Source organism: Micrasema longulum, unplaced genomic scaffold (genome assembly GCF_059751315.1).
Source record: "Micrasema longulum isolate JH-2025_06_02 unplaced genomic scaffold, ASM5975131v1 h1tg000681l, whole genome shotgun sequence".
In the NCBI taxonomy this organism is placed as follows: Eukaryota; Metazoa; Arthropoda; class Insecta; order Trichoptera; family Brachycentridae; genus Micrasema; species Micrasema longulum.
This window is the reverse complement of record NW_028277877.1, coordinates 242,914-255,436: the sequence shown is the minus strand read 5'-3', so window position 1 is coordinate 255,436 and position 12,523 is coordinate 242,914. Positions and strand designations below refer to the sequence as shown.

Below are 12,523 nucleotides of genomic sequence, written 5' to 3'. Positions count from 1 at the left end.
TTTTTCACTAGGTATTAGAAAACATTTTTTATGTGTTGAAGTTCAGTAAAACTCCAATTATTCGGACTAATGAACACCAGACAAAATCAGGATATGTAGAAATCCAAATAATTGGATTAACACTAAGGGAATGTTTTGAAACCAAACTCTAAATATACTCTAAAATCAGTTATTCATTGCTTTTGAAATAATACAGTGAATTGGAATCACCCTAAAAATTTACTCAAACGTTTTCAGCAGAGTTAATTGCGCAATTAAATTAAAATTTAAAATTTCTCCTTTATTTATTATTCCGTGATAACGATCCGGGTATTTGGCAATCTACTGTATTTGAATATTTCTCTTATTCCAATGTGTTGTTTAGTTGAATAAAAAAGATTAGTTATTATGATCCATTGAATGTGAAAAATATCACAACATACAAGAAAAAATGACCAAGTCAAATCTTTGCAACTTTGAGATTTTTCAACCAAGTTTTAGAGCTTGATGTTATCTTTTACTAAAAAAAAACATGTCCACTTATATCTCAAAGTTTTTTTACAAAATTGGTAATTGTATTTTGATCAAGTTATGATGCTACGGGAAATATTGTCAAAATTAAAACACTTACACAATACATTGCCTATGCTTTGTCTATTTATAGCAAAAGAAACTTTAAATCAAAATACTACTAATTAGCAAAACTGTTAGTTTGTGACTATGTAAAAACTTCAATCTTGATTGCCAACCAACAAAAATTGTGACTTGGCCAGTTTTCCTCGTATGCTTACGATATGTCTGGTGACTTACTCTTGGCTGTAGCATGATAAATAGGTAACTTAACTAGTATAATTTTAATGTCCATAGGATTAAAAATTAAAATGTAAAGGAATCAAAGATCTGAATTTTCTTTCAAACTTTGTATATTGAATAAAATTATGATATAAACATCGACATTTGCAATATTACTTATAGATTTAAAAAATAATAATTTAGATGACAAATTGCTCTCAGGCGCATAATAACAATAATTTTAGTAAAATATTTTTTGATTGATAGAATTGTTTATGTATTTCAAAGGACCATAAAAAAATACTACATTCAAAAAACTAATAGCCGCCATTAAATTAAGTTTGAAATCCTTTGAAATTAATTTTACCCAATATTTCATACTTAGTAACTTGACAAAAAATGCATTATTTGTCATGTAAAAATAATGCATTGATCTTAAAAATATATTTTTTTGTAATGTCTCGAATATTCAATACTATTCAATTACACATAATAAAATATAGTATTTCTTCTTTTAAAAGATGACATTTTAAATTAGATTTACCTTATAATGGCAATGTCCAACCAGTCCAAAGCGATACATTTCTTATTCCATATACATATCTTTATTTCCTTTTGGCACATCGAAAATGTTTATTGTATATTTTAACTAGATATTTTTAGGATTATGTACATCATTTTGTACTATTTAAACCATACATTCAATGATTAAATCAAATAATATCTGTGATTTTACCGATTTAAATTATATTGGATCTACGTATTGTTACATAGTTGCGAATCAGTACAATTTTGCAACTATGGTTACTAAAAAAGACTTATCTATTGCAGATTAAAATTTTTATTAATTTCTAATAATTGTTTACTTTTAGTTAGGTTGTTGCAAAACTTTTGACATTTTATGATTCTAACAAAATATTATATATACCTATGTAATGTATGTATGTTTCTACTATTTAATGAATAACATATTTTGAAATGTTTTCTATGTAAATGAGTAGAAAGGTGATTTGTTTCTATTTCCCCCTTGTCTTTACCCTCCGGTGAATAGCCAGTGAATACTTGGGGCTTATTTTAGTATAAATTAATATAACCTAGTTCTCAGTGTACATTGAATCTGTTGTACAGTTCGGAAGTTAGAATTTTTTTATTGAAATAAAACACATGTCTTACCATGATTCTTTTCAACCTGTCGTTTCATTTTAAATGACAGTTTTTTGCTGCCTTTTCCAATGTTTTATAAAAACTTAATTAATTTGTTAAAAGTTAGAATATTTTTAGGCATTTTTTCATTTAAACTACAGGTGTATTATTTTATCAGAATTTATAAATAGTACACTAGATTTCTAAAAACAGTAGACAAATAAATAAATACATCAATTCATTGCTATTGTCTTGCATTTCTACTATTCACCGATTGCTCTTGATACTGGTTTCAAAAATATTGCAAAACATGTTTAAATTTTTTAAATAATTATAAAATGTACCTTTCCAAAGTTTTACCTAAAAATAGAGGTTATCTAATATTTTTGATATCTAAGCTCCTTACTAAACTTCTATCCCAAGATGAAAAATATTCTTGATTACCTTCTATTGTGCTTATTTTACAGGGTTTTCTATTGTGGAGGAATTTTTTGATCAATTGAATCATTAGGAATTGGAATATTCGTAATCAGTGTTTTAAAAATGACTATATCAATCATACTTTACTAGTTTTCAGGGTACTGTACAATCACTTTAATCGAAAATAAGATACAAAAATAAGCATTCTACTTTTTAAATATAAAATTGGTTTTGTGAAAGACAATTAGGCTTAGTATTGTATCTTAGTAAGTATCCTATAACAATATTTTTCTTTTTATCTTCTGTCTTTAGACAAAGAGTCCCAATATCTCCAAAACATGTGGATTTGTGTGTGATGAACACATCATTATCGTAGGGTATTTATTTAATAAATTATGCTTTACCATACAGGTAACCGTCCTATGACACGGTTTCCAATAACATGGTTTCGCTCTGACACGATTGTAATTTTGCGGAAACCTCTTACAACATGGCTTCTCACAACACGGCTTAGAATACAATTTGATGATACATTTTGATGATATGAGCATTCAGGGCTTTCAAAATTTATTTCTGGAAGATGAAATTGGCGATGCGGATTTGCTATAAATGGCTTCAGACGTTTAAATCGATTTCTAGAAAAAGAGCAGAGAAGATTGTGAAATAAAGAAATTACAAGAAGGCCTAAGCTTAGCCAAAAATTTAGATTTAAAAAAAAAAACTATTTGTTTATTTATTAACGGACTTAGTCCATTAAAAAAAATGGCAAACACATATCCTTATAATATACGCAGGCACAATTGAAATAAAATATAAATAAAGAAAATTAAATGAGTAATTAAAAGGTAAATGCATACTTATCCGTTAAAAGAAGCTGAAAATTCAAAGGGGAGCTGGAAAATATCCTGTCTCCGTACCAGAAAATCTACAATAACCTTTTAAGGAACTGCAAGCAAACCGAAATCACCGACTTTTTAAAGATAATAGATAGCGCAAATGATAAAAAAGATTCAGAGAGTGAAGATGATATTATCATTCAACTGAAAAAGCCTTTACGTTTATTGTATCGAGCAGGGATGAGAAAGAAAATAATTAAATCAATATTTAACAAATAAAAAAAGTTATTTTTTACCGTTTGACACATAAATATGATATTTTTTTATTTAATAACAAAAATACTGTTTTGAATACATGTTTTGGAACCTAACCTTCTTTTTTGTACTGGCTCTGAGTCTCATATAACACGGTTTCACATAACACAGCATTTTATAGGAACCTATCAACCGTGTCAAGAACTGAATATTTATAAAGATTTTTTTTTTTTAATATCTAACAAAATCAAAGTCTTATGTATTAATTGACCAATCACATAGCCTTTTTAATAATAATATCTCCAACTAAATATATGATTTTTTGCATAGATTTTTTGATTATGTACAATCTATGAAATAAAACACCAATTTAAAAATCCAAATATACAATTAGTATGAATTACTTTCCTCTCTCGTTTTCATTGTGTTTTATATTAATAAATATTTCAATTTTTAAAATTATTAATGATAACTTGTATGTTGATATATCTTATAATATTATAAATATTAATTCCTTAAGAATGAATAATTATTTTTGAATATTAGTGACTATGAAAATTCTATGCTCAATTAAAAATGATTCCAAATGATTATTGCGGAAATGTAGGGATTTTTTTTTTCTTTTTTCGAAGAGTTTCTTTAAAAATGTTGACGGTTAATTTTAGTGTCACATCTTGTAATAAAAGATTAATGTTATTAAAATTAGAAATTTAATATGACCATAACTAGATTAAAAACATTAATAAATGTTCAATTCTTATGACCCGAGTGAGCAGCTCACCTTGTACCTATAGAATAGTGTGCATGCTGGGCAATAAAAATAGATAGTAAATTGTGTATCATTATGTATAATGTACATTATCATTAAGCTGATATTTGTTAATCCCTATGATTGTGTGAATTAAGTAAATAAATTGATATTACATTCTTAATAAACATTCCAAGATTTATTTTTCATTACTCTGATGTTACTTTCGATGAGAAAAGGGCTATTTAAATATATCTGTCATATTATATAAACACTGGAAAATTTTGACAATAAATTTGAGGTTATTTAAAATCTGTGTTCAGAATTTTTTGTCATTATTTGCATAACTTTTTCACATACACACATTTTTTTTGCAAATCTTTCAATTTTTTAACTTTTACAGAAATGTTTTAATGAAAATATCTCTAATAGACAAAGCTCACATAAAATATTTTTTTCTTTGCAATTGGAAAATTTCCAATCATTTGTCAATAACTTCTTCAATTGTTGTAACAGTTTGCCTACAAATATCTACATTTGAATCTTCGATAACTGTTGGGACATTTGTGGGTTGTTTTATTTGCATTAATAACAATAATTAATTGGAGTGAGTCATTTGGATCACAGCTGTATAAATCTGCATGAATATTTATTCAATTAATTTTATTTATTCGTAGATTGCTATAGTTTGTTTCGAAACAGTATGTGCCATTTTATAATTTTAGTAGTGTTATAGTCACTGTGGAGAAACAAAATACTTAATAAAATAATTTAATATTTATGTACAAACATTATTCAGTTTTGCATGGTATACAAGGAATACATATCAACATTTATGTCACGTGACAGAGATGTTTCTATTGTTAGTTTGTTTATATTTATGCAAAACAGTAATTTTTGTGCAAATTAAAATAATTCGTCCGAAATCTATAAATACATATATATGTATGAAATTACCAATTAAAAACTACAAAGCTTACATCTAGTGATACCTCTAATATTATCTTCTCACTATAAATTGTATGGAGTTTCCTTAAATACTAAAAAAATATTTTATTTATTACATTAATTGTACATACGTGTTTAAATTTAGTGAAATCTCTACTTGCTCCAACTCTCTTTAGTTACTTACCAAAAGTTTTTCTCAAAATTCTTGTCATTTTATTATTATTTGTTAAGTAAGATTCTTTCATCTGCCCTCATAATATGTATGTTGTTATTTTTTTGTCATTTTTTTATATAAAAAATATGCCAACATAACTACAGTAAAACTCAAACTATCCAGATTAACGAGTGCCAGATTTTATTGCTTTTGAAATAGTACAGCGAATTGGAATCATGTTGAAAACTTACTTAAACAAGCCCAACAAGATCAATTGCATAATTAAATAAGAATTATAAACTTCTACTTTATTTTTTATTTATTGTACTAATAAAACAAACTACTCGCTATTTAAAACTAAGTATCTTAAACTTTAACAACGATAAAAAATCAACATGTTTATATTGATGCAATACTAAAGTTTCATTTTGCTTTACTTAATTAAGTCATTCATATAAATGTAAATCCCTTTAAAAAGCATAATTAATTTTACCTTGTTTATCTTTCTACATTTATATTCAATGCCATTCACCTAGGTTATTAGATACACACATACTTGCTTACAATGCGCAGTAATCAGAAATCAATGCAAAGTTATGCAATGAGTTCTGTTTTGGTTTTAATCATGTCTTCTTTGTTGCTTACACATTATATAATATGTATATTATTATAATAAAGTATGTTTTTGCTATCCATTGTTTTCTCAGAGTAATAATGCGCAGTGGTGCATCATTACTCGGAGGTTGTTTTAGAATAGTATGTTTTGGTAGTTAATTAAACATGTTAAATTTATAAACAGTTCCTTTCTATTGATGCTTGCTCATTTTGTGATTTGTATATAATCCTGGATTGTTACGTTTTACATGAGTAGGTATTTTGTAATTTTAAATCTTTTCTGTAACATAGTCCTGTGATCTGACATTCCGATTCAAATAAATAATAAAACCTGTTTTATTTTATTTTTAATACCCCTGATGTTCTAAATTGTAAATGTATGTAGGTAATGTGAAGCTATTGATGGTGTTTTTCTGATGTTATGTGGATTGCGGTCTCACTGCTACGCAATGACACACAGGTTTATTTTTATTGTGAACTAGGTGTGAAGAGTATGTTAACGTTACTGATGGATGCATTAAGAAGATAGGAAACTGGATGGCTGAAAATAGAATACCATTAAACCCATCGAAAACTGAAAAAATTTGGATGGCTTCAGCCAGATGACAGCATTCGATTCAGGATACGACATTACCCGATATAAAGACCGCTTTACTCACTGTTAAATTACTGGAATTCTTCCTTAATTTTGACCTTTTTCTTGATGCTCAAATTGGTAGGACAATGAGTTCACGCTTCTATGAGTTGAAACAAGTCAAGCGTATGCAATAATTGGCAGTTTGTTGCAGCTCTGCTTTTATAGTGTCTAGTCAATTATTGTAATGATATTTACGCAGGTCTACCAGTAAATTAAATAACTCGATTACTGTCTGTATTAAACGCCACAGTGATAATTATTTTTGGATCTCTAAGTTCAGTTATATCACTCTATTACTTCTGACAAAGGATAGAATACAAACTCTGTAGACTAATATGTAAGTCACAGCTCAACTTTGCTCCGTAATATATAAAAGGACTAGCTAACAGACGTCTTCGGCTTAGATCAGCTAAATCTAAGGCGATATGAAAAGTTTTATGCCCATAATACTAAATTCGGTGAATGCACATTTGTGATCGCAGGTACTATGGCATGGAATGCTCTCCTAGCAGACGTGCGAAACTGTGAGAGTGAAGTGATGTTTCAGAAAAAAAACATCAAACTTACCTATTCTCTAAACCATTTTTTTTTTGTACCACAACAGGCCAGGAGGTCATTTGAATAAATCTGTAGCATGTGATTACACAATAAACTGTTTTACTTCAATTTGAAGTCAAATTAAAATCAGTATTCATGGAATCACTTTGTAAAGCGCCATTGAGGTGCAAAAATGGCACTATATAAGTTATCCATAATAGATAGTATAATGTTGGTACTTCTTGTTGATATTTTGGAGTATTGCATTGTCCATCATCTGTATTGATGCGACAATAGACACTGCAAATTGGCATAACAACACATAAAAATGTCTCAGTAGGTGTTCAAAGGGGTGCAAAATCTAAGAATCTTAATCAATGTCAACGCTATTTCTTCAAATTTTATCAATAGGTTTGAAGAATGCCTCTTTTTACTCTGGTTAATAAAACAATTTTAACTTTATTTTAGCCACTATTTAGTTATACATGTTATCATTAAAATATAATTAAAATCACGGTAAACATTGAGGGATTAAAAATAATATATGCTAGTAATTTCATATATACGCATCTAATATACCACAACTAATAGTAATATACTGCAACTAATAATAATGAAATAAATATAATATTGTTTTCAATCAGAGGCCCTGGTTTTGTCCCATTACACAAATAAAGCAGAAGGCTCATTTTTTTGTAGGATTTCTTGTAGTATTACCTTTTATTTGGTGATCTGGGTATGTATTCTGATGGGAAGTCAAAATTTATCTTCAATTTTATATACAAAGTAGAATTAAATTTTCTGTATGAGAAATAGAATATGTTTACTATTTTTTTCTTAACATGTTCAATTACCGAAGAAGATACTTCGAATTTTCATACAAATATACACACTTTCGTACATAAACATCGATATTAGTTTATACCATCTCAGTATATACCGACGAACATAGCCGTTCATAATCGCGGCCCTGGGCCTTTTGCTTACGAAGCGATTTGCCTGTGATAATATGAAATACTGAAACACTGTTAGTTAACACAATATAGCCTATTGGAGATAAATAAAAGTGAGATATAAGTAATATTATGATAAACACAAATCTATTTCTCGGGGAAACACTTTAAATTTAAATGAGTAAATATTTTTCACTTACATAGCATTACAAAGAAATGTTATCTCTAGAACTCAACTGTATTATTCTGTCATCAAATTGAATATCTCCTAAAGAAAATATAATATTTTCCCCTATTTTATATTCTCATGTTTCATAACAAAGGGAGATACATTCTGTAATAACTTTATATTGTGTAATATTGAAGCTGAAATAGAGAAAAAATGTTACAAATACAATTCAAATTCGTTTACATTTAAATAATCTGGTTGCTTTTTTATTTTTTTCTTCCGGTTTAATTCCTGTGATTGGTTTGGAGCAAACACAGCATATATTTTATATGGTAAAAAAAACAAATGAAAATTGTATAATGTGTTAAAAGTTGTGTCTGTTTTTTCCAAATTTAAATATGAGCCCCAAAAGTAAAACAAAATGGTAAATGTTATGCGTCATTCAAATGAAAATTTTCTGCTCTACAAGACATTGTATTTGTTTTTAAGTTATATTTATTATTTTATTTGATTACAAGCCTTCAAAATGGAATGTTAAGTAGACAAAAGTAAGCATCTTCGACACTCTTTCCGTTCGCGTTCAATCGAGGGAATAAAGGAGAAAACAAACTGTTGTAATTTGTCCTCTTCATTTGGAAAAAAACAGACAACTTGTGTTAACACCCAATACATGTAGGTATACTTACTTTTTTGACCTTCAGACAGTTTTTTACAGTTAACTACATACAATAACAGAGTGGCAGTCTCACATGCTACCATTTTTCAAAGAGATCTGTTACAGCAAAGAAATCTAATATTCTTAGTAATCGATTTTTAAATGATACATAATTAACTAATTTCTGAGACATAAAATGACTAAACAATATAAAATTTCTAATGTAACCCTAACAGGTTTTTTAAAATTGTAAATAAATTAAAAAAATATGATTTTTTGGAGTATTGTAATATGTCTTGGAATTTATTTGTGTGGCAAGGGGCACTTAATTTAGTATGTGTGTGTAATAATTTAATGCAGCACACGGACATCACAACCCAGAGCAGTTTTCGGATAAATTATGTTTGCATTGGTCAAGAAAGCCTTCACATCATTGAAACAATGTTCTTGTAGCAATCATTATCCAGTTTATTAAAATATTCTTACTCTTAATAAGATCAATCGCACTTTTTTTAAACTACACAAAATCTCATACCTTTACCAGTGTCATGTTTATACTATTTAAAAAAACAAGTAAATATGAGATGAAAAAGTTATCAAAGGACGCGGAGCAACTTTAGAAAAGAGTCGATTAAAGTTTAAACACAAAAAAAAACAAGTTGAAAAACAATAAACAACTCAAATTGGCTGTTCAGCAAAGGTGCTACATGTCGCTTGGTTACTTTATCCTTTCCAGCGTCAATATTGTCAGGTGAAGCGGGCGGAAAAGAAAAATCAGCATTGTGTAAATAAAATTAATGTATTATAATGTAAATTTCTTACATCAACTAAAATAATATGTAGAATTCAAATGTAATTTCGCCATTGTGTACAAAGGCTTAAAATACACCGAGATAGACTTTTACAATAGATATATATATTTTACAACCCCATTTATGAAATTTAGCACGAAAATACAGGAAAAAAAATTGGATACTGAATATGGTCAAGCCTTTTTTTATCCAAACCTTAAAACTAGATTAATTATAATAAAAAAATAAAACATAATACGTACATACAATAACCAATGTTCCATTAGTGACTGTCATATAATTTTGCATGGTAACAAGAACAATAATGTTGGGTGCCTTTATATCAAAAGAAAGTACTGCAAGCGAAATTGATAAACGGAAAATTTCACTAAGGACAATTTAGATTAAAAGAGTTTGTTATTAAACGTTTCCGTAGACATTCTCATCGGAAAAGGCGATGTAAAGGAAGAAGTCCTCATCATGATGTTCCTGGTAGAGCGAGCCCATAGTGGCAGATGTCGGTGGAATTACATTGTTTACGAAGAAGAACAGCGCATCTTCTGGTCTCAGGTGGATCCTTTTACGGATTAAGAAGTAGAATTGTCCCACAGTCAGGTCGGAAGGAACCAAATACTTCTTCTTGTCAAGGTCGCCCAATCTCGCCTTAGCCGCCTTCTCTACGATGACGGGGACCCTGTCGGGGTATTTACGGCGAATTTTCTCACCCTCTGCCTTCCTCTTCTCGAAGGAATGCTCCTCCTTGTACAAGAACTTCATTTTCTTCAAAATATACACCAAAATTTCTCTTTTATTTCTAGAGGAAATCTGTTATTGCGACTTTGTTTTTTGTTTTCGTACAATGGTGACGGCTGCGCTATGACGCAATCAGTTGATTAAGCACAAAATTCTTTATATTATCCCTTTTTAGTTTAGATTTAAAAACACTCACCAATCGTTAAAAAGCAACAATTTTAAACAGGGGATAAAGTTCAGTTTATTAGACAATTTCGATACGCAATATTAATGTTTACACACAATGCAATACACCACTCGGCAGGACGAGTAGAAAATTTCTGTTTTCTAATGATTTGAGTGCTTTCCTGTTTTTCTTCCATTCCAATATCAATATTTCTTACCGTGCTATTGCTAGCCCTGCCATGACAATCGAAACAAAGAAGAAAACAAAAACAAATTAGCCATAAACAATATGTATTTTACGAGTTTTCTGAATTTAAAAATTATATGTCTGTCTTATGAGTACGTAAAAAATTTAAAACATGCGATTTTTTTCACTATTTTAGGTTTCCATTTGTTTTTGTTGTTATAAAAATGGTTCGAAAGGAGCTATATATATTTACATGTCTAAAATATTTATCATAAAAACTTTTCTCCGTAAAGTAAATTGTCTTTATTGGAAAATAACGCGGCGATATAGAAAAATATTTCAATTTTAATTAATATAACCTTCCAATACATTTTTGTTTTTTAGGATACCTCAAACAATAAAGCACTTTGATAATAATGACATTTAAGTTCACGTTAGCTGATTCTAAAAAAAATCACACACCACCGCGCCGTTAAAAATAAATCCATTCAAATATAATAACATAAATAATGAATATCGACCCACGTTTTTCGCTGGAGAAATCGACCTCACACTATTTATTATCATTGAACCAATCTCGGAGTAAAATAATTCAGAGCTGGTATTCCAAACGCTCTCGCGGCTGTATTATCTCGTGTATTTACATACAAAATACACGAGAAAAACTGTTTTCTCGTGCAGCGAAAGCGGTTCAGAACAGCACTACAGCTCATCGGAACAAAACAGTCGTAACAAAGTCGTAAAGCAGTCAAAAGCGCCGTCGGGATAGTGAGTCGGGTCTACGCGATCGTATCCTCAGTCGCGGAGATGATGTAAAGACAGTCGAAAAGAGTCGTATAAGTCGTAAAAGTATCGAGAGTAAAGTGAAAGAGGTGGTGTCGAACGGCTCTTTGGTCCATGCCGAAGATCAACGTCGTCGAGGCATACAATGTAGCCAGCCGTGCTACGTAACAAACCTCGTGGAATCCGACTGCTCCACAAGGGTATCGGAGGCCGTCTTCCAGCCGCGAAAGTCCCTCCACATCTAGGACATCCATCGTTCTCCAAGGAACGTCAGTTTCCTGCACCACCAGCGCGTGTGCCTCAACCACAGCCGCCCAATATTCCTGCTGGCTATCGTTATCAACGGGACCGAATCCTCAGAGCCGTTCAAGGCTCTATCCATATGGCAAATCTCCACCCAGTTTATGCTCGTCCAAGCACAGAATCTAGACCATCATCCGTTAACTCTCCGCAAAATGAAACCACCGGTAATATTTTGTATTTGAAATGTATAAGTGACCATTACGAACTGGTTTTTTTAGTTGTGTAAGTAATTTATTTTTCTTGTTTGAAATAAATGAATCCCAAGTCATTTCCCATGTTCTAGATAAATAAACATAAAGGTAAATAAAACGTTCAAGATCTTTAAATTGTCTTTCAATTAACATGTTTTTTTGATGGAAATAAGTTTCTTGATTTTTTAGGCGTTAAATTCATTTAAAAAAAATTGGAATTTCATTTTAATGACGGAAAATTAAAATAGGAAAAATACACAGTGAACTAACTTTCTATCCCACATATTCGATATGGCACCAGGAAGACTCGATCTTCCATTTAATCTCAAGTTTCCGATTGGTAGATATTCCCGCTTCTTCTCAGTTAGGGGAGAGACGGACAGCTTCCACTTATTCATACGCGCGAATGCGGAACTTAATTTTATAGCCTCTGAGATAATTAGATATCATACAATTTTTTCGATCTCGACACCATATCTCAATAAAAAACTACCTCACATATAATCACT

At 29.7% G+C, this 12,523-nt stretch overlaps 1 protein-coding gene across 1 annotated transcript; it reads right to left on the bottom strand.

The window, feature by feature from the left end:
* Positions 1-9,621: 9,621 nt before the first annotated feature.
* On the bottom strand, positions 9,622-10,726 carry LOC148279681 (gamma-aminobutyric acid receptor-associated protein). Its single transcript, XM_088229585.1, has one exon. The coding sequence runs from the start codon at positions 10,407-10,409 to the stop codon at positions 10,053-10,055; it is 357 nt and encodes a 118-aa protein (XP_088085711.1). The 5' UTR covers positions 10,410-10,726; the 3' UTR covers positions 9,622-10,052.
* Positions 10,727-12,523: the final 1,797 nt, after the last annotated feature.